The 22,804-nt window shown below is 34.1% G+C and overlaps 1 protein-coding gene across 4 annotated transcripts in view; it reads left to right on the top strand.

The window, feature by feature from the left end:
• Hells (helicase, lymphoid specific) overlaps positions 1 to 22,804 on the top strand; it is a 50,296-nt gene that overhangs the window by 4,545 nt on the left and 22,947 nt on the right. For 3 of the 4 annotated variants that reach the window (XM_048807039.1, XM_048807037.1, XM_015494546.2), the window contains exons 4-13: positions 716 to 838; positions 4,499 to 4,555; positions 7,701 to 7,737; positions 7,825 to 7,889; positions 9,979 to 10,020; positions 12,079 to 12,306; positions 12,680 to 12,862; positions 13,339 to 13,482; positions 15,664 to 15,860; positions 18,376 to 18,472. In XM_048807039.1, the coding sequence (XP_048662996.1) occupies positions 716 to 838; positions 4,499 to 4,555; positions 7,701 to 7,737; positions 7,825 to 7,889; positions 9,979 to 10,020; positions 12,079 to 12,306; positions 12,680 to 12,862; positions 13,339 to 13,482; positions 15,664 to 15,860; positions 18,376 to 18,472 (1,173 nt within the window). The remainder of the gene's footprint in view (positions 1 to 715; positions 839 to 4,498; positions 4,556 to 7,700; positions 7,738 to 7,824; positions 7,890 to 9,978; positions 10,021 to 12,078; positions 12,307 to 12,679; positions 12,863 to 13,338; positions 13,483 to 15,663; positions 15,861 to 18,375; positions 18,473 to 22,804) is intronic. The other variant, XM_048807038.1, reaches the window with a different exon arrangement.

A 22,804-nucleotide genomic window follows, 5' to 3' on the forward strand; every position in this document is an offset into this window, starting at 1 on the left:
TTTCATGATTTCTATCTAATAGTGTAGTACTAAGCAATATATCTTTTAAGTGATGTCATCTCACCTATAGTATAAATCAGATTTACTGTGTTCTGCCCAGTAGCTTTATGTAATTTTTTTGAAGTTGCTTCAGTGTCTGTTGATAAACTATGAGTTTTACTAGGAAACAACAAGTGCCCTTTTGTTTAAAATATTACCTATGACTCCTTTTATGTTACAAATGCAGAGTTGAGTATATTTGTAGTAGAGACCATGTGGTGCTCAAATACTAAAGAATTTACTATCTTTACAGAAGTTAACATACCACTGAACTATACAAGGCCAAGTCAGAAGGATTGCTTTAGCCCAGGAGTACAAGATCCCATCTCAAAAAAATCCAAAAACCTAAATCCAACTTGAATTACTTGCTTATTTTCTAACTTTCAAATATTTTTTCAGTGGGCCTTCAACTTGGTACATGTCAGAAATCCTGTGTCTATTATCTGAAATTTTAATATTTTGATATCTAATCTTTATCAAATTGTTGAATCTAAGAATCTTTTTTTAGTTTTTAGTTTGAAAAACAAGCTGCGTCTAATAGATCTTGTGAGAATCTTTTATTTCCCCATTACTTTCAGGAAATTTCTTAAACACAGTGTTTGTGTAGCCTGTATTAAACCTTATGCAAAAAAAAAAAGTAAAATTTGGTAAATATGGAAATTTTCTCTTTGGATAGGCTCGCATGTCGTGGGACAGAGAGTCCATAGAAATTCGCTACCGTAGACTTCAACATTTGCTTGAAAAAAGTAATATCTACTCCAAATTCTTGTTGACTAAAATGGAGCAGCAGCAGTTAGAGGTATGTATATATAATTTTTAGCCAGCAGCTTTAAGATTGTTAAAATAGCTTTTATTGATTTATAAATTATATACATTAAAATGCACAGATCACAAATTTATGGTTTGACAAACTTTGACCAATCAAGATATAACATTGGGGTTGGGGTTGGGGTTGGTGCCGGGGCGGGGCCGAAGTGCACTTGCCTGGCATGCATGAGGCACTGGGTTCCATTCTCAGCACTGCATGCATATAAATAAACAAATAAATAAAGGTCCATCAACAACCTAAAAATGTATATATTTTTTAAAAATAATGTACATTTTGATTCCACAAAAATCTTTTGTGACATCAGTGAATCCTATGAATCACCAGTTTGCTTTCTGTCACTATAGGTTAGTAATGCTTTTCTAGAATGTTATATAAATGGAATGGTTTTGTGATACGTGATACCTATATTTCCTTTCATTCCTGTTTCCTAGCATTCAGCTCCTAAAATCCTTGGAATTTCCAAAGTAATGTGTCTTTTTACATGCTAATTAGTTAATTGAGGGCTTGGCCTCTGTTAGGTAGCTTCTCAATGGGGGCTGGACACCAGAAAGACCTGAGAGTTGGGACTTTGAATTTACCTCCTGGAGGGTACAAAGCTGAAGGTTAAGTTGTTTGCCAGTGGTCAGGGATTTAATCATTTATATTTACATAATGAATCTTTCATAAAACCCCAAAAGGATAGGAACACATGGAGATTCTTTGAAGGTAGTGTCCCTTGAGAGGGTATAAAAACTCTGGGCCTCTTCTTGGTCATTTCCTTTTCTATCTCTATCAGATCTCATCCCTATCTTTTGTAATATTTTTTATAATAAATTAGTAAGCTTCAGTAAAGTAAATGTTTCCCTGAGTTCTGTGAGCTTCTGTAGCAAGTTAATTGAGCCTAGGGAAGGGATTATGGGAATCTGAATTTGTAGTGAAGTCAAACAACCTGGGACTTGAGATATAGGAAGGGAAGCAGTCTTAGGGACTAAGCCTGCAACCCTGGGGATCTGATACAATCTCTAGGCAAAGAGCATCAGAATTGAATTAAAGGATATTCAGCAGTTGCAGAATAATTGATTACTTGGTGTGTAGAAATAAAAACCCACACATTTGTTCGAAGAAGTTTTGTTGATTGTTGGATGAAAGTGTGGAAGAAATTGGCTGTTTTTTTCCCCCAATCAACATTCTTATAGGTGTATACCCTTTTTTCCCCCCTCCCCTGCTTAGCATACTTTTTAAGATTTATTCATGATGTGTTTTATAAGTCCTCCCCCCCACGTTGCAGTGTTGTGGAACCCAAGACCTCTTTCACATGCTAGGCAAGTGTCCTACCATTGAGCTACTTCCTCAGTCCCAGCATTTTATTTTTAATATACCATATTTTTTTTCTCTGTGGTACTGGGGATTGAACCCAGGGTCTTGACTATACTAGGCATGTATTGTACCACTTGCAATTTTTGGGACTGAACCCAGGGATTATCTACCTCTGAGATATCTCCTCAGCCCTTTTATTTTTTATTTTGTGATGGGGGTCTCACTAAGTTGCCCAAGCTCATACTTGTGATCCTTCTGTCTTAATCTCCCAAGTAGCTGGATTTACACATTGACACCATTAGTAGTATCCTCATAGTTGTATCCCCCTCATCTTTCACCCTCAAATATTCACTGATCTGTTTTCTAATATAGATTCATGTGCACTTTCTGTTGGTGATATTTTATTTTAGTTTTCATCTGTCTGAAAGTCTTGTTTTTATTTGTGTGTGTGTGTGTGTGTTTTTTTTTTTTCTGGTGCTGGAGATTGAACCGGGGGCCTTGTGCATTTAAGGCAAGCACTCTACCAAGTAAGCTATATCCCTAGCCCCAAGTCTTGTTTTTTTTTTTAATATATTTTAGTGTTGATGTACCTTTATTTATTTTTTATTTTTTTATTTATATGTGGTGCGGAGGATGGAACTCAGTGCTTCATGCATGGCAGGCAAGTGCTCTGTCACTAAGCCACAACCCCAGCACTCCAGTCTTGGTTTTTAAAAGACATTCTTACTGGGTAAAGAATTTATTTTTTCTTTTTGGACACTGATGATTGAAATCTGGGGTACTCAACCACTGAGTGACCCCAGCCCTATTTTGTATTTTATTTAGAGACAGTGTTTCACTGAGTTGCTTAGCACCTCACTTTTGCTGATTGGCTTTGGACTCGAGATCCTTCTGTTTCAGCCTCTCTAGCCATTGAGATTCCAGGTGTGCTCCATGGAGTTCAGCTGTTTTTTCTTTAGTGTTATTTTTTCTTGAAGTATTTTAAAGATATTTTGTTCATTGCCGCCTAGCTTTTTGTTTCTTATATAAAGTATAAAACTGTAAGCAATTTGACTTCTGCCTCAACCCCATTACCTTTTAGACCTTCTTCCAAATGTGTTTCTTCTTGCCTTTGAGTCTTTCCATTGGCGTTTTCTGCATGAAACCCTTTTCCCATAGATTGCTTGGCTTACTTCATCTTCATCAACTTGTCTTTAATGTTTTCTCAATGAGACTCTTCCCAGACAATCTTTTTCTTTTTCTTTTTTTCTTTTTTTAATGGTGCTGGGGATTGAACTCAGGGCCTTATTGCTGTGAGGCCAGACAATCTAGTTACTGACTCTTGATTTCCTTTACCTTCTTGTGTTCTTTGCATTGCACTTATCATGTGATAGGTATATTGTATTTGTCTTCCCACAAAAATGTAGGATGTCAGAACTTAAACACATTAGAGGATGCAGTAAATCCCATGTCCCCATTATCCACATTTAACACTAGTTGAGATTTTGTTTTATTTGCAAAATTCTTTTTTGTTTGTCTGAAACCCTTTTAAAATTTTGATATGTTAAGATAAAACACAACACACAAAAACCCCACAAAACCAAGTACCTTATAAGACAAATACAGTTTAACCAACTCTTGGAGATGGTTTGAATTCTTTTTTGTCTTTTAAATTTAAGGTACATCTGGAACAGCTTTTAGTATAGAAATAGATTTATTTCCCTTCTGAATACTCTATTTGATGCTTATATTTTAGGACTTTCTACTTTGCCTGAACAAAAGCAAACTCTTCCTTATTCTTGACCCCTTGTCATAGAGAGCAAGATTGTTCTACCTACTTCTTTCTGGTAGCTGTTTCCCTGGTTTTGGTTTCCTTACATTTATGCACTTAGCAGTAGTAAGTCTGAAGACTTCAAGAGAGACATAGCTTAGTGCAGCTCTGCCCTCTCTGATACTTGATTCTGGAAATGCTAGCGTATCTGTTTTGAATTGTTTCAACTCAGAGACTTGGGTTCTATTTGTATTTTCCCTCTGTTATTTTGCTTTTGGAAATTGCTTGCTTTCAGGTAGTAAATAAGGCAGTCAGAAAGTTCACATCATTTGTTTTCCTTTTCTTAGTGTTCACTGTTCTTTTGAAAACTGTTGCATGATAAATTTTATCTGGATTTTAGTTGTTCATGGCAGTAGGGTAAATCTGTCTCTTGTTATTCCATGAAGTCTTAAAAGCACAAAATTTTCTGTTTTTTTAATTATTATAGTTTTTTTTAATTGTAAACAAGTTATTTGAGAGTTGGAGATGAATGTTTCCTATGTTGCATTTCCCATCTGTGATATTAAGAAGAAATTATCTTACAGGAACAGAAGAAGAAAGAAAAATTGGAGAGAAAAAAGGAATCTTTAAAAGTTGCAAAGGTAATAAGGCAAGCCAGATTTTTTTTAAGTGCTCGGGATTGAACATATGCTAATAAGCATAGCTTTACATATGCTAATAAGCGCACACTGCCATTGAATTATACCTCTAGCCCTCAGAATGTATACATTCATACATACAGAGATACATACTAGAGAATGAAACCTAGTGGCATTTTACCGCTGAGCCACATCCCTAGCTTTTTTTTGAGATAGGGTCTTGCCAAGTTGCTGAGGCCTCAAACTTGAGCTCCTCCTGTCTTAGCCTCTTTAGTTGCTGGGATTATAGTCGTCTGCCACTGTGTCCAACTAGTTTTTACATATTATCTTAAATATTGAAGAAATTCTTTTGTCTTCTTGACTTCTTTGAACATCTATTTAATTATAACTTTGTTAACCACCTACCTTTGTTACAAGTTGTATAGAAACATTGTCAATCTGTTCTTCATTTTTTTTTTTTAAGTTGGAGATGGATGCAATACCTTTATTATTTATTTACTTATATGTGGTGCTGAGGATCAAATCCAGTACCTCACAAATGCTAGGCAAGTGCTCTACCACTGAACTACAGTCCTAGCTCCTGTTTCTCAGGGTTTTTTTTTTAGTTGTAGTTGGACATAATACCTTTATTTTATTTATTTATTTTTATGTGGTACTGAGGATTGAACCCAGGGCCTCGCACATGCTAGGCAAGTGCTCTACCTCTGAGCCACAACCCCAGCCCCTGTTTCTCAGTTTTTAAGAAATGGAAGAAGAGCCAGATTTATGACACTTTTATTTTCTTATACTGTGGACTGTTTTCATCATGACAGAATTTGTGATTCACTTGAAAAGAATCTATAAATATTGTCCTTCAAGATATTTTATAAGTGTTCGGTTCTTTTTGGAGGGCATGTTTCTGGGGATTGAACTCAGGGGCAGTCGACAACTGAGTTGCTTTGTGTCTTGCTTTTGCTAAGGCTGGCTTTGAACTTGGCCATCTATCATCCTGCCTGAGCCTCCTGAGGCGCTGGGATTACAGGTGTTTGCCACCATGCCCAGCTTGTGGTCAGTTCTTTTGAAACCCATAATGAACCAGTGGAAGAGAAATGATGAAGTTTATATTTGTTAAGAACTTACTTTGTGTCAGGCATTCTGTATTTTATTTAATTCTTAGGACAGCTTTATTAAGTAGAGACACTATTATTCCATTTTACATATACAGAAACATACTAGGAGATACACTGTTAGTCCTCATTAATAGATTCTGTATCTGAATTTGCCTACCTGCTAAAATATATTTGTAACCCCAAAATCAATATTCTTGGTGCTTTTGTGGTCATTCACAGACATGCTCATGTGCACAGGAACAAAAAATTTGAGTCCTCTAGTCAGCTGAGTCCAAATACAAGGTTTACCTTGTTTTAGGTTTCATATGGTAAACATGTCCTTTTCTTGCTCTATTAGGAGTCATCATTTTTATGTTCTTATTGATGATTTTCCTGTTTAAAATGGCTCAAATCATTGTGCTGAAGTTTTAGCTAGTTTTTCTTAATGAAGTGTTAGCTAGTTTTTCTTAAGAAGGCTGTAGTATGCCTTTTGGAGACAATAGTCTGTTAAATAACCTTCATTTAAACATGAGTTATAGTGCTATTAGCCCTTAGTCTCAATTATATCAAGTATCTTTAAATAGAAACATATTAAACATATATTAATTGATTGATGAAAATGTTGTAAGCAGTGTTTAATAGAAACCTAAACGTGTTTTTTTTTTCAGGAACAGTGGTTCATTATTTTCCTAGAGACTATAAAACATAACTACTGTGGTAACAGTTTTGTAGCTTGCTGAAGATAACATAATCTAATAAGTAATGCTAGGATTTGAACCCAAGATTAGTTTTAAAATTTACACTTAGCTTCTATACTAACCATCTTTATTAGGAAATATGAAAATGCTGGTAGGCCAAATAGGTAGGATATCTTTTAAGGCCAATTATTTGAGTCACAGACTTGTTAGTGGTGATGTTTAAGTACCCGGTAACTATAATTTTGCAGATTCTTTTGCAACAAATCCAGTTATTCAAAGCTAATATTTGACTCATTATTAATTCTGGAGTTGCATCTTTGGCTTCTAAAGAACATTTGTTTATAAGATTATTTTACTGGCTGAGCCATTTACTCTCTACTCTTACCCATTAATATCAATACATCATTAATATCAATACTTTGAGCCAGCTAATTTTTTATCCTAGAGTTTTTTGTTTTTTTTTTAAATCAACGCCCCTCATTTTGTTCTAAAGGTATCAGTCATTAGGTTCTACCTGCTCTCATTGTTCCTTTTAGTATTTTTTTTTAAAAATGCATTTTTTTAGTTGTTAATGGACCTTTATTTTTTTGCTTATTTATATGTGGTGTTGGGAATCGAACCCAGTGCCTCACATACATGAGGCAAGCACTCTACCCCTGAGCACCCTTTTGGTATCTTTTTAAAATTTTATTTCGATTTCTTATACATGTTCATTTTTTTTTTTTTTTTTTTTTTTTTTTTTTGTAGATGGACATAGTACCTTTATGTTATGTGGGGCTGAGACTTGAACCCAGTGCCTCACACATGCTAGGCAAGCACTCTGCCCTGAGCTACAGCCCCAGCCCTCATTTTTTCTTGAAAAAGTATTCTCCACCCCCTCCCTACCCATAACTGGGGATTGAACCCCTGAACTACATCCCTAGTTTTTTTTTAAATTATATTTCAAAATAAAAATGTCTTCTATGTTTAATTTTGAATTTTATATTTTTTAATATGTATATATTTTTAGTTAGTCACAATGCCTTTATTTCACCTATTTATTTTTATGTGGTGCTGAGGATCGAACCTAGGGTCTCATGTGAGGCAAGCTCTCTACCTCTGAGCCACAACCCCAGCCCCTGAATTTTATCTTCTTAAGTGGGAAAAAGAATGAGTAGAACAATTGGGAGGAAGCAGAGAGAGATATGATCATGAGAAAGTTATGGTAGGGAAATGCAGAAGATTAGGTAAGTGTGATAGTGGATAATTCTGGGTGAGGTTCAACTGCAAGAACCATTTCTCTCAAGTTAGTTATTGCCATTTAATATGTAATACCATAAATGACCTTAAGTAAAAGTAATATTCTAAATCCTTGTTTTATAGGGTAAAAATTTAGTTGGTGGAAGTGGAGAGAATGCAGGTAAATTTCCTTATTCTAGTTTGGAAGAATGTGGGTTTGTATTTGTTTTAATTCTTATAAAATAAAGTAAAATGATTTTTTTTATAGCCACGAAAAAGAAAAGAGGAAGAGAAGAAGAATCATATAATATTTCAGAGGTCATGACAAAAGAGGTAAAGATAAAAGGGGGGAATAAACAATATTTGATGTTGAGTAAAACCTGTTATAGATTTTGAACCACTTTAATGCTGTAAGAATTACTATTTAGCTTTTCAATTTGTTTTAAATATTCCATTGCTTTCAGGTGTTTATGTAAAGAAGTTGGTTAATATTTATAGTATTTTAAAATCAACACTAAACATAGGATATATAAACTCAGCTACCAATGAGCTGTATCCACTGTTCTTCTTTGTTTATTTTGAGCAGATCTAGCTTAGTGGCCCAGGCTGGCCTTGAACTTGGGATTCTCCTGTTTCAGCCTCCTAACTGGGATTAGAGGCATGTGTCACTGTCACTATGCCTGGCTACTTGGCTTTTTTTTTAAATTTGTTCTGGGGATTGAGCCTAGGGATGCTTAACTACTGGGTCACATCCCTTGGCCCCCCCCCGCCTCCCCCTTTTTTTTAAAGAGAGGAGAGAGAGAATTTTTTTAATATTTATTATTTGGAGACAGGGTCTTGCTAAGTTCCTGAGGCTGGCTTTGAACTTGCCATTCTCATGTCTCAGCCTCCCAAGCAGCTGGGATTATGGGTGTCCTCCACTGCACCAGCTCTGTTGGCTTTTTTCAATTGCAAATTACTTTTTTGTTTTTGCTTATTAGTTTACCTGTAGTGGAAATTGAGCCGATGACCTTGTACATGTAGGCAAGTGCTCTACCTCTGAGCTACATCCCCAGCTAATTCTTTTTTATTTTTTAATGTTTTTTAAATTTGAGATTAAAAAGTATTCTGTATGATTTCCAATTTCTGGATTTTTGCTTATTGTATCCTCATAATTTCTGTATCCCTTGTATTTCCTGTGAACTGATAGGTCAAAAAGTTTGATTTACGATAAGAATACATCATAAATGGTGTTTATGTTTTAATTTTTTCCCAGATTACTCTCTAAAAGTCTCAGTTTATTTAAAGGACAACACTTCTTTCAGTTAACTATATTAAATCCTTGCATCCTTGTAGTAGAAATATCTGTACTTATGCCTATATGACACACATGTATACATGTGTGTCTGCCACTTACTGACATTCTGTCGTTCTCCTGTGCATCTTAAATTTGATATTTGCTTAAAGTTTCTTGAAAGTATTTAATTCCCTGTGTCTTTGGTACATGTTCTTCTCATACTTTTCTGCTTGAAATGTACTTTAATGATTAAGCCTCATGACAACTTTTTAAAATAATTTGGTATAACAATGCTGTGTTAGGTCACCAGGTGGCCATAATGTATTGTCTGGTAGATAGTACATGACTGTCATTCAAAATTAGAAGTTTATTCTGTATTTTTAGAGTATTCATCTTTGATTTTTAACTAGTCTTGTAAACTCAGATGTCTATCCACAGAAATGCCCAAAGTAGATTGGAGTAGGATTGGACAAACTTTGCGTAAATAGTAAGATAATATTTTTAACTTTTGAATAGTTTTGTGGTTAACTACTGAAATCTGAACTCTTGCTAGTATATCCTGCAAACAGCCATAGATATACTCTAAACAAATGAGTCTAACTTTGTTTCCTCTAAAAAAAATTTTTTTTAAAGCCCCTTGAGAGGTATTGCGGCACCAGGGGTGCTTTACTTCTAATCCACATCCTCAGTCTTTATTCTTTTTCATTTTATTTGAGGCAGGGTCTTGCTAAGTTGGCAAACTTGTGATCCTCCTCCTTGGTCTCCTGAGTAGCTGGGATTATAGGTGTGCCTTGCCACATCAAGCTCATCTAAACTGTATTTACAGTAATTGGCTGCCAGCTAGAGTTGGTCTGCAGGTTATCATTTGCTGAATAGATGATAGTTGATGTGTGTGAAATTGTACTGAGTCTCTTTGTTAAAAAAAAAAAAATTAAAGTGTTGACAATTTTGAATATTATGAGAGTTCTGAGCCAAAAAAATGGCTTAATTCTGCCTTATGACCACCAGTTTGAGATTCTCTATTTTAGTAAATTACCTTGAGTGCCTTATCTGCATAAGATTAGCACAAAATAAATGTTGGTTCAATAAATAAATGAAAAAATGTGCAAATATTACTAATTTATTTTTGGTTTTTCAATCTTCTAGGAAATTCTGTCTGTGGCTAAAAAAAATAAAAAAGAGAAAGAGGTAAGGTGTCCATAATAAAAATTAATTTTGTCTTGAGACAGTGTTTTGCCAAGTAGCTGAGGGCCTTGCTAAGTTGCTGAGACTGGCCTTGAACTTTTGATTCTCCTGCTTCAGCCTCCTGAGTTGTTGGGATTATGGGCATGCACCACCATGCCTGGCTCATCCCCTTTTCTTTTAGTCACCACTGGACATTTTTCTCACCATTCATTCCATTTCTCTGCTTTAAAAAAATCCATTTACTTTTTTTTTTTTATCTTTCTTTCTTACATTTCAACTTCAGGTGTTCATAACGTGTTCTTTGATGTATCAGTTTCAGTGAATGCATCTAGCAATAATAATGCCTTAAACTTTTGAATCTAGCAATGATACAGGTACCTATAAATATGTGGATATATAGGTGGGTCATCAGGTAGAAGCTGTGGGGGATGCCTTTATCTTGTTTCTGACCTTAAAGATTTTCTCTAGTTCTGTTTGGGAAGGCTAGATTTCTGTTCCTACATCCCACCTATCTGCCACTATCGTTTTGTTTTAGGTGGACACAATATCTTTATTTTTATGTGGTGCTGAGGATCGAACCCAGTGCCTCACGCGTGCCAGGCCAGCACGCTACCACTTGAGCCACAACCCCAGCCCCATGAGGTTCCTTTTTAATCTTGAGTATTCCCTAACTTAAGCCCTAATAGTTACATGTTTGCATAGGGAAGCAGAAGCAAAATAATTAACATGAAAATATTTACCAATGGATATAAACTTCAAGTGATTAATTTATACTTCAGATTAATAGGCCACTGGAAAAATTCATGTCATGATTATGAAATGAGAGGTACTTTATTTAATTTTTGGTACCAAGGATTGCACCCACTGGCACTTTACCACTGAGCAACACCCACATCCCTTTTTATTTTGAGAAAGGATCTCACTAAATTGCTTTGGGTATTGGTATGTTGCTGAGGCTGGTTTTGAACTTGTGATCTGGACAAGTGCACTACCACTGAGCCCCAGCCCCTCTCTCAAGTTGTTTTTTTTTTTTATATATATATATATATATATTTTTAATTATAGTTGGACATAATACCTTTATTTTATTTATTTTTATATGATGCTGAGGATCGAACCCAATGCCTTATATGTGCTAGGCAAGTGTTCTACCACTGAGCTACAATCAAGCCCCACAATTCTTTTTTTTTTTTTTTAATATTTATTTAATTTTTAGTTTTCGTCGGACATAACATCTTTGTTGGTATGTGGTGCTGAGGATTGAACCCGGGCCGCACGCATGCCAGGCGAGCGCGCTACCGCTTGAGCCATATCCCCAGCCCATCCCACAATTCTTATATATAGACAAACATACATTTTACTCTTTGGACAGCAATATTGGGGAATTCTACTTCATATTATTGCTAGCATTTGATGTTGTCAGTCATTTTTTTTTTTTTTTAGGGATTGTTTTTTTTAATATTTATTGTTTAGTTATTGGCAGACACAACATCTTCGTTTGTATGTGGTGCTGAGGATTGAACCCGGGCCGCACGCATGCCAGTCGAGCGCGCTACCGCTTGAGCCACATCCCCAGCCCTGTCAGTCATTTTTAATTTTAACCATTCTATGGATCTGAAATGATACCTTGTGTTGTTTTTAACTTGTTTTCCTATTTACTAATGATAGTTTTTGTAATTGTTGGATTTATCTTTTCTTTTTGTTGTTCCGTCTTTGTCTTGTTCAAGGGATGTATAACTGTCACAAGGTTATCAAGATAATTCTTTTCATTTTATATTTATACCTGTGATTTTATCACAAATAGATTTGTGTGGAATAATGACATTTGAGTTTAATATTTTTCCACTTAAATATACAGTTGTTTCAGCATCATTTCTAAGACTTTTCCCCTTTTTTTGTACCTGGGATTGAACCCAAGGGCACTTAACCAATGATCTTTGTTCTTCTTACCTAATGAATATAGGAAGAGGTACATTTTGATAATGTTTTTTGGATACATGAGGTGAGGAATATAGTAGCATTTTGTGTCAGACTTATAATTAAACTTTTTTTTCTTTGCAGGATGAAAGTTCCTCCTCTGCTAATCTCTGTGTAGAAGATCTTCAGAAAAATAAAGATTCAAATAGTATGATTAAAGATAGATTGTCTCAGACAGTTAGGCAGAATGCTAAATTCTTTTTTGACCCAGTTCGGAAATGTAATGGACAGCCAGTGCCCTTTCAACAACCAAAGTACTTCACAGGAGGAGTGATGCGATGGTACCAAGTAGAAGGCATGGAATGGCTTAGGGTAATGAGTTTTCTTTTTTGTTGTTGTTGCTGTTGTTAAATTTTTTTTGTAGTTGTAGATGACAGAATTCCTTTGTTTTATTTATTATGTGGTGCTGAGGATCCAACCCAGTGCCTCACACATGCTAAGCAAGCACTCTGCCACTGAGGTACAGCCCCAGCCCAAGTTGTCATTTTTAATATAGTTAGAATTCTGGCACTTTATAATGGCTTTGATAAAAGTCATCCCACAAGTGTTATTATAATTTATGGCATTAATATGTCAGTCACATCATAATTGCCATTGAGTATGCTTGTACAAAAGAAATAAACCTTTAATAATTCAGTAGATGTTTTTATCACAATTTAAATTCAGTGTATATTCTTTTGTCTAGATGCTTTGGGAAAATGGAATTAATGGAATTTTAGCAGATGAAATGGGCCTTGGAAAGACAGTTCAGTGCATTGCTACAATTGCATTGATGATTCAGAGAGGAGTGCCTGGACCTTTTCTTGTTTGTGGCCCTTTGTCTACACTTCCTAACTGGATGGCCGAATTCAAAAGGTTTACACCAGAAGTAAGACATATTCCCTTATATTAAATATATTATTTCACATGTGTTATTGCAGGAATTATAGAGCTCCTACAATAATACTGGTTTCTGTATGAGCATTGCATTTGATTTGACTTTTTCAATCTGAGCGATGTCATTCTTAAAGTTTATATAGAAGAGTTGGTACTGGCAATCTTAGACATCTTGCCTAAAATGTACCTGTAAAGAGTTCTCTAGATTGCATGATTTGATTCCCCTTATATAGACCTAGGTAGAATTTTTTAAAAATTTTGTTTGTTCTTATCTGGCATTTGCCACATACAAATTGTTTTATTCACATTCTTACCTTATGAGAAGAATATGTTTCCCCCCCTTTTTTTAAATTTCTTTTTTAGTTGTAGATGGACACAATATCTTTATTTTGTTTATTTATTTATATTTCATGCTTTTCAAATAATTAATACTTAAATTTTGTTCCAAATTGATATAAAATCTTTTAGATTCCGACAATGTTATATCATGGAACTCAGGAAGAACGTCAAAAATTGGTAAGGAATATTCACAAAAGGAAAGGGACACTGCAGATTCATCCTGTGGTAATTACATCATTTGAAATAGCCATGAGAGACCGAAATGCATTACAGGTACAGGTGGTCTTCACTGGTTTCTTTATGATCTGTAACTATTTAATTCATACCACTTACGATTCAGTGGCATTTGTTTAAATTTTTTTTGGTGAAATTAATCGAGGGTATTGTTCTGGAGGCTCATATTAAAGATTGGGATAAAATGTGGTATTTCTTAGCAAAATTAAATCTTACAGCATTTTAAACTTTGGCCATAATTATCACTTTAAGTGTATTAGTCATACATAATTTGAATATACTACAGATATGTTTGTAATATGTACTTTTTCTTTTTTTAAGGAAGCTTTTTTTGTTATTGTTTTTTTTTTTTTTTTTTATATGATGCCAGGGATAGAACCCAGCACCTCACGCCTGCTAGGCAAGTGCTCTACCACTGAGCCACAGCCCTAGCCCCCCAGTAGCATGTGCTTTTGAGTATATGGAATTTATCAATCCAACTTGTTTTAATCAAATAAGAATAGAATATTTGAAGACAAGTTTTTTTATGGGACTGTCGGTAACATTTCCATCTCTGAATCTCTTGATATCATAGCTACTCACTTACTAATATTCATATTATTACAATGCAGTTAGAAAATTACTTGCTACTTCATTTATTTCATACATGATCCTTTGTTGTTTTGCTTTTTCCCTGATCATGTAATGTTCTTGCTGAGTCAAGTCTTTTTAAGTTTTCTTGTGAAATAAAGAAAGGAACTTAAGTAATGACATCAAGTCATAAATGGAGCATAATGGCTTCCATAATGAATGATCAGTATGTGTCAGATATTATATGTGTGGGTGGAACTTTGGAATGTGATTTGCAGAGGTCTTAGCTAACAAGTTTAACAAAGTTTATGAATATTTGCAGCAATAAAAAGTATCATAACTATTTTTTCACAGTAAAAGTTAACTACTTGTAAAAAAAAGTAGAATATGAAAAGATAAAGAGTACCTGAAATTCTACCTGAGAATTTTATTTCTATTCTACTGATAACTTATAGGAATAATTTGTACCTAGTAACATACTATACATTCTCTTTCGTAACTCTTGTTCACAATAATGTAATATGAAACCTTTTCTAATTAATTTCCTCTCCCTATCCAGCCCATATTGAAAAGTTAAGTTTCCTTGTCAATTTCAAATGGGAGTGGTGTTCTGAGGCTCCTGTTTGGTGTGTGACAAGAGAAGTTTCAGACCTGACTAATTAGTTTTCCAGGTTCCTTAACATTTGTTTCCTTAGTTTTTCACTTACTCATTTATAAAGGGTGTTTTATTTTATATGGCAGTTTCAGATAGGTGTCTTGTAGTGAGAGAAAATTAAGGATTGCCAAAAATTTGCTAGGAGAATAAGTCCCTTTCAAGTGATTTTATTTAAAGAGTAACAATAGTATAATTTTTTTATTCTGTTAGGAGTGTATTGTATAAAGTTCAATGTAAAAGATCCTTATTTCATACTCTATCCCCAATTTGCCAGTCTCATTTTTTAAAGATACTTAACATTTTAGTTTGATGTATTTATATTTCCAGAAATATTTAATATTTCTATTTTTTTTACAATAAATTAGATAAACTTAAGTTTGCCTGATAAGATAAAAGAGAAAGCACAGATATTAAAAATGAGAAAATAATTTTAATGACAGCTTTATGAAAACAAATATATATCTTTGATAATATAAGTTGCTAAAATTGACTTCAGAAGAAAGGAGCAGATCAATAACTTAGAAACATTGAGAACATTGTCAGATTAAAAAGAATATTAATTTCAGATATAGGCCTCCAGACTGAACATTATAATGCTGTTTAACATTTCTGACCATGTGGAACTAATGAAAGTTTTTGATAATTTTTTAGGAATATAGTAGTTTTTAGGAATCCAACAGCAGAACTTGGTAAAACATTAGAAAAGATACAGATTACTTTGACTAGAAAGCAAATGAGGACTAGCAGGTGGACTTAAGTATTATTTCATATCTAGTGAAATCTGTTCTAGGAATAGAATGACATATTGGTTTTAGTAATCTATTAATTTGTCCCATTACTGGATCAAAGGAAAACATGATTATTTCAATAAATACAAATATAATATTTAATAAAAATAAAACAACCAGTCCTAAGAAAAGTTATATTTTTAGAATTGTTTTTAGGAAGAACTGTATGATAATTATTTTAAATTTTTTTCTCAATTCATTTTCTAGCATTGTTATTGGAAATATTTAATAGTAGATGAAGGACACAGGATTAAGAATATGAAATGCCGTCTAATCAGGGAGTTAAAACGGTTCAATGCTGATAACAAACTTCTTTTGACTGGTACTCCCTTACAAAACAATTTATCAGAACTTTGGTCATTGCTAAACTTTTTGTTGCCAGATGTATTTGATGACTTGAAAAGGTAGGTAAGCCTGTTATTTAACTGTTTTCTGGTTTTTTTCAAATCTCAAAAATCTGTTCTCTTAGCTGAAATTATTTCCTTTCTTCTAGGTAGCTGAATTTAAATGATTATTTTGTCAGGTTCTTTGTGATATATATTTTTTGTGGTGTATTTCAAAGTGTGTTCTGTTTTGACACAAAGTATGTGAAAGCAGATAAAAGATGATTTAAAACTGAATTTGCATTGGACTGGTGAAGTAGCTTAGTGGTATTATACTTGCCCAGCATATGTGAGGCTCTGTTTTTTTCCCCAAGCAGTATAAAACAGAACAAAACAAAACAAAAAACCTTACTTGTATCGATTAAAGAAAAACTAAAAATACTATCTTACACAAATATTTTTATAATAAGACTCTTGTTTTGTTTTTATCTTTACAAAACAATCCATGGAGATAAAAAGGTTAAATATATTCCCTGTCTCACATATAAGAAAGTCTAGGCATAAAGTTGTTATTAGCACATAACAAGTTTAGCACCAGAGTGAATATTAAAACAAAGGTTTCCTGATTTGTTTTTTTTTTTTTAAGTATTTTGTTTTAGTTGTCAATGAAGCTTTATTTTACTTATTGATAAGTGGTGCTGAGAATTGAACCCAGTGCCTCACACATGCTAGGCAAGTGCTCTGCCACTGAGTCACAACCCCAGACCGATTTCCTGATTTCAACCTAGCAGTTTTATTCTAGAAATTGTTTGAATTTAGATTATGTCATAAAAGAAATAAAAAGTTTTTGGGAAAAGTATACTCAGTGGAAGAGGAGACAAGATGACAAAAATATTTTAGATGGAAATACAACAGAATGAGGTGAAAAAAACTGACTGACTTATATTATCTTGGGGAAGCTACATAATGTTTTATTTTGAGAATGTGTTCTAAATCGGATTTCCAAATATTGGCCCAGGGTCAGGCTGATTATTATAACTATGCAAACTTTTTTTACTAAAGGACAAGATTTTTCAGGTCCTATGCAGAGCTACTGAATTGGAATCTGTTTGAAAAAAATCTGATCTAACTACTACATGAAAGTAGCAGTTTTTTTCAAAATTAGATATTAACAATATAACATTATTTAGATTATTAATATGTGCATGTTTACACTTTTTTTTTTTTAAAGATAGAGTGAGAGAGGGAGGGAGGGAGAGAGAGAGAGAGAATTTTTAATATTTATTTTTTTTTAGTTCTCGGCGGACACAACATCTTTGTTTGTATGTGGTGCTGAGGATCGAACCCGGGCCGCACGCATGCAAGGCGAGCGCGCTACCGCTTGAGCCACATCCCAAGCCCTACATGTTTACACTTAATTACTCATTTTTTAATATTTATTTTTTAGTTTTAGGTGGACACAATATCTTTATTTTTATGTGGTGTTGAGGATCAAACCCAGCGCCCGGCACATGCCAGGCAAGCGTGATGCGCTTGAGCCACATCCTAGCCCTTAATTACTCATTTTAGTAATTTTTTTACAATGAGTGGAACTAAAAATGTATGGTTAGATATATTATGAAGTTATATGTATGTTGAACTTGTTGAAATGGATCAGATAAATACCTATAGAAATACATCACATGGCCATGGGTTTTGGCATTACTGTTAATTCTGTAACTATTCAGAATGTTTTATAAATTATATTCCTTGGACTATTGCTTTCCTAGCAGGCTTGAGTTCCTGAGTTCAATCCCTACCACTATAAAAACAAATAAACAAAACTAATAATACCTTAATCTATCTTTATTGTTTTTTGGGAATGGGGGTTACTGGGGATTTAACCCAGGAGTGATTAACCATTCTGCAACATCCCCAGATGTTTTTATTTGTTTAATTTTGAGACAGGTCTCACTAAGTTGCTGAGACTGGCCTTAAATTTGTAATACTCCTGTCTCAGACTGAGTTGCTGGGGTACAGGCATATGCCACCATTCCTGGCTCTTTATTTGATTTTTAAGCTATTATAATATTATGTTGACATTTGTAAATTAGAAAAATGTCCCCCCTTTCAAACATAGCTCTTTTTTTAATATTTATTTTTTAGTTTTAGATGGACACAATATCTTTATTTTATTTTTATGTGGTGCTGAGAATCGAACCCAGTGCCTCACGAATGCTAGGCGAGCATGCTGCCACTTGAGCCACATCCCCAGCCCCAAATCATAGCTCTTAATTAAATTAATTAATTATTTTTGTGATGCTGGGAATAAAACCCAGGGCTTCACATTGCTAGGCAAGCATTTTTTTTTTTTTTTCCTTCAGTACCGGGATTGAACTCCGGGCCTCCTACCAAATCAGAGTTCTTGATTGTTGGTTGAAAAAATACAATCACTTCCTCTTTGTTGGAATGTATTCTTTACATTAAAAAATTGCATCTAAGAGGTTGGTGCACAAATATCCATGCTTGATATATGCAAATTAATATAAAATTGTAAAGCATGTGTTAATATAATTGAATCGTGATAAGTTAATTTATGATCATTTTTTTTTTCCAGCTTTGAGTCTTGGTTTGACATCACTAGTCTTTCTGAAACTGCTGAAGACATTATAGCCAAAGAAAGAGAGCAGAATGTATTGCATATGCTGCACCAGGTGTTGACTATTTTCTTATTCTGCTTACTATATACTCATAGAATAAGCCTTGGAAGTGGACACTAGAAAAATGAATCTTCCCAAATTCGATTTCCTGGCCGTTTCCCTACTCCCAGAGGGAAATTTTATGGCACAATTCAAGTGCTTAATTAAATTTTGCCCTTTTAAAAACTTGGTACTGAGAATTGAACCCAGGGGCTCCCACGTTCCAGACAAGTTCTCTACCACTGGGTAACACCTCCAGGGTTGTGTCCCCTACCCATCCCCCACACTTTTTTTTTTCCTTCTTATATTGAGACAGGGATTTACCAATTTGCCCATGCTAGCCTAGAACTTGTGATCCACTTGCCTCAGCCTCCTGAGTAGCTTGGATTACAGGTGTGTGTCACCATGCTTAGCTGCCTTTTTATCATATCATAGAGTCTTGCTCAGTTGCTGAGGCTGGTCTCAAGTTTTCCATCTTCCTCCTCAACCTCCTTAGTTGCTAGGATTACAGGCAGGTGCTTCCTGTGTTTTAATAATTTTTCTCACTGCTATCTGCATTTAATACTTCATCCATTCTACCCTATTTCCCAAGCTTTCCTTCCCTCTCTTCCCTCCTGTCCTCCTTACCCTCTACCATTCTCCTTCTATACTACTTATCTTTAGATTAATATGATCATTTAAAGGTTTAGTAATGTGGCCCTAAAAAGCTTCTTATTTGTGAGATAGGGTTTTTTTTTTAAATAAAATTATCAATTTACTATTTTTTACAATTTTTTTTTTTTGTGTGTGTCACTACATGTAGACTTAACCCATCAGATTGTTTTCTTTTCCCATTGGGGGAAAAAAAATTTTAACAGGTTTTTAGGTGTCAGTGAGATATTTATTTTATGTGCGGGGCTGAGAATTGAACTCAGAGCCTCACACATATTAGGCAAGTGCTCTACCACTGAGCTACAACCCCAGCCCCTCTCATCACATTTTAATAACAGCTTATTATCCCATTATCATGTTTCTTTACAATTAATTGTATCTACCTTTTATTATTTCAACATTTTTCTCTATTATAAACAAGTATCTATACTTATATCTTGTTTATTTTGGCTTATTTCCTGAGAATTCCAAGTAGTATTGCTGGGAAGGTGTATATATTAAGACTTTTGACATGTTGGAAAATTGCCCTTCAGAAAGAATTTATATACCATATGTATCTCTTTTCTTTTTTGGACTTTGTATGTGTGTGTGTGTACATTTTTTTATGGTGTCCTTTTGGTTTTGGTACCAGGGATTGAACTCAAGGGCACTCAACCACTGAGCCACATCCTTAGACCTATTTTGTATTTTAGTTAGAGACAAGGTCTCACTGAGTTGCTTAGTGCCTCTCTTTTGCTGAGGCTGGCTTTGAACTTTTGATCCTCCTGCCTCAACCTCCCAAGCTGCTGGGATTACAGGCTTATGCCAATGAACTCAGCCTTTTATGGTGTCTGTATGTGTGTTTTTGTGAGGTTTTTAAGATTTTTTTGGTGTGCTAATAGCTGTTTCGGATATTTTGGGGTAAAGTGTCCTAGTGTGTGAAACATTGAGGGAATATGGCTTATAAAGGAACAGATGTGTTTTGGCTTGATGTAGCAAATAGGATAGCAAAGTAAGGCTTTGATATTAGGTTTCTTAGGAAACTTAATTATAAAGTTAAGTCAGTTAAAATTTGTAGAATTTGGCACTTAAGAGTGGGTCTTAGAGGAATCTAGGTGAAAAGTCTTCCCAATGCAATAGTCCTTTTAAAGATATTCATGAGAAATGGCCATCTGATTTAATATTTTTTAGTTGATGTTTTACAAGGAGGGATACTGGAATTGCTATTTTTATGGGAAAGAACTTCAAGTTTACTTGAGTATAAAGATTATGATAGTGAATTTAATATACTAATCTCTGAATTCAATAATATATCAAGAGTCATGGCATTTTTCAGAGCCACAGTGCTAAGAAAATTCTGTGTAACACTGTTTAAATTTGTCTTATGGTAACTCATGCTTTGCTCCTAATTTTGTTTAAATGAATTACCTGGGGGAAAGTCTTTATTAAACGTAAAGTCAGATTAGTTGGAGATAGTTTTGAATGTCTTGTATATTTTCTTACTCAAACGTTAAATTCCTTGGTGTCTCAGTATATTCTATAAATTCTATAAGAAAGAATTTGAAATGTTTTCATATGCTTTCATGTCTCACTGACTTGCTATACTTGCTTAGCCTTCCTTTAAGATATTTACTTAGAGATAGTTTCAAAGTATTAGTGTACAAAATGTAAAGCAAAACTCAACATCCTGAATCTGAGTCTACATTGCATTTTGGATTTAATTATATGAAAGATGCTGAATATATTTGTGTTTTTCATATTCTTTTGCTGTAAGCTATTGAGATAATATCTCAAAATTAAGCGCCATCATACTTACAGTGTTATACTTAATTTTTCGTAAATCAAAACTTTTAAACATTGAAACTCTTACAATTTGCTTATTTTTAGAATTGTCATTTATAGGGGCTAGGGCTGTAGCTCAGTGGCAGAGTGTTTGCCTAGCATGTGGGAGGCACTGGGTTTGATTCTCAGCACCACATAAAAATAAACAAATAAAAGTATGCTGTCCATCTACAATAAAAAAAAACAATTGTTATTTGCATCTGTAATCTTTATTCTTCATTCTTAAAATGTGTATTTAGCTGACCTTTTCATCATTAATCTTTAAAAATTTCATCTCATTTGAGGAAATATAATCCTAGTATATCTAGTATTGTTGATTTAAGATTAGTATCCTACTCAGTATACTTTTGTTTTTTCATACCAGGGATTGAACCCAGGGTTGCTTAACCACTGAACCACATCCCTGGCCCTTTTTTATTTAGAGACTGGGTCTCACTTGAGTTTCTCAGGTCTCGCTTAGTTGCTGAGGTTGGCTTTGAATTCATGATTCTCCTGCCTGAGCCTCTGGGATTACAGACATGCACCACCACGCCTGGCCTCAGTATACTTTTTAAAAAATTGAACTGTGCATGTGGATGTACATGTCACAAAGTTATAGTATCTTCAAAAAATAATTTTTTTAACTTTCTGTGTAAAGCTAATTTTTTTTCCTAGTTCCTTCCCGCATTAGAGACCCAAAACAGCATCACATTTAAAGATTCACTTACTTAAAAATAATATATGGTAAAAAGTTTTTGAATAGTATAGAAATCTGGACAATGAAAAGTAAAAATTTTCTCCTGTTTACCCTGCACTTCTTTTTCTCATGCCCAAGTATAACTAGCATAGTCTTGCTTCTATTTTAATACTTGTATGCTGAAAAATACATATATAAATAAGCCATATAAATGTTTTGGAACAGTGTATGAATGCCTCTTCCACATATTTACCTTTTCTAGATAACATTGAACTTTTAAATATAAGTGCATTGGTGGAAAAATATATCTCATTATTATCATGTTCTCTTTGAAGATAGGAACATCTTTCAGCATGTTTATGGAACATTTGTATTTTCTCCCTGATGTGTATTTGTTTCTGGATTAGTAACTTCAGATAAGTTTTTTTCCCTTAAATCATTGGTAATGTTTGTTTTCTGGTATAGTTGTTCTGTGCTTAGCCCTATACCTGAGTACAATTTGAGTAGTACATAGCCTGCAAATGAGCCCTGCCATATGTAAACTGATTGTCAATTTACATTAAAGATGATTATAAATTCATTTTAAACAAATGTTTATATTTTAAATGACAAAAATTAATAATGGCATAATTATTTCTGTGTTCTATTTATAAATATGATTATCATTTGTAATAAAGGAGAGTAATTTTAAGCCTGAAGTTTTAGAGTTTAAGGAGAAATTTACCATGTATTATGGTGTTCACTTAAATTCCTAGTTGCTCAGGAGGCTGACACAGGAAGGTTAGGAGTTTGAAGTAAGCCTGGGCAACATGGAAAAAATATATGTAGACACATACACACACACACAATTTTTCATGTTTATGTTCTTAGTTGGGTTGGCTTTCTATTGGCCTAAAACCTCACTCTGAAATTTGCGGACTATATTGAAAACCTAAGTAAAATATTACTCCCTATCCTTACCCTGGGTACTGGAGATTGAACCCAGGGCTACCCTACCACTGAGTTATATCCCACTCCTTTTTTTATATATTTTTTTTTACTTTTTGAGATAAGATCTTGCTAAGTTGCCAAGGTTGACCTTGAACTTGGAATACTCCTCTCTCTGCCTCCCAAGTTGCTAAATAACCATCTTTTAAAAATTTCTGCTCTTTAAATTAAGATACAGTCTTAGAGATTTTATGAATTTATAATGTGCTAGT

The sequence above is a fragment of the Marmota marmota genome, unplaced genomic scaffold, assembly GCF_001458135.2.
Source record: "Marmota marmota marmota unplaced genomic scaffold, marMar, whole genome shotgun sequence".
Lineage (NCBI taxonomy): Eukaryota > Metazoa > Chordata > Mammalia > Rodentia > Sciuridae > Marmota > Marmota marmota.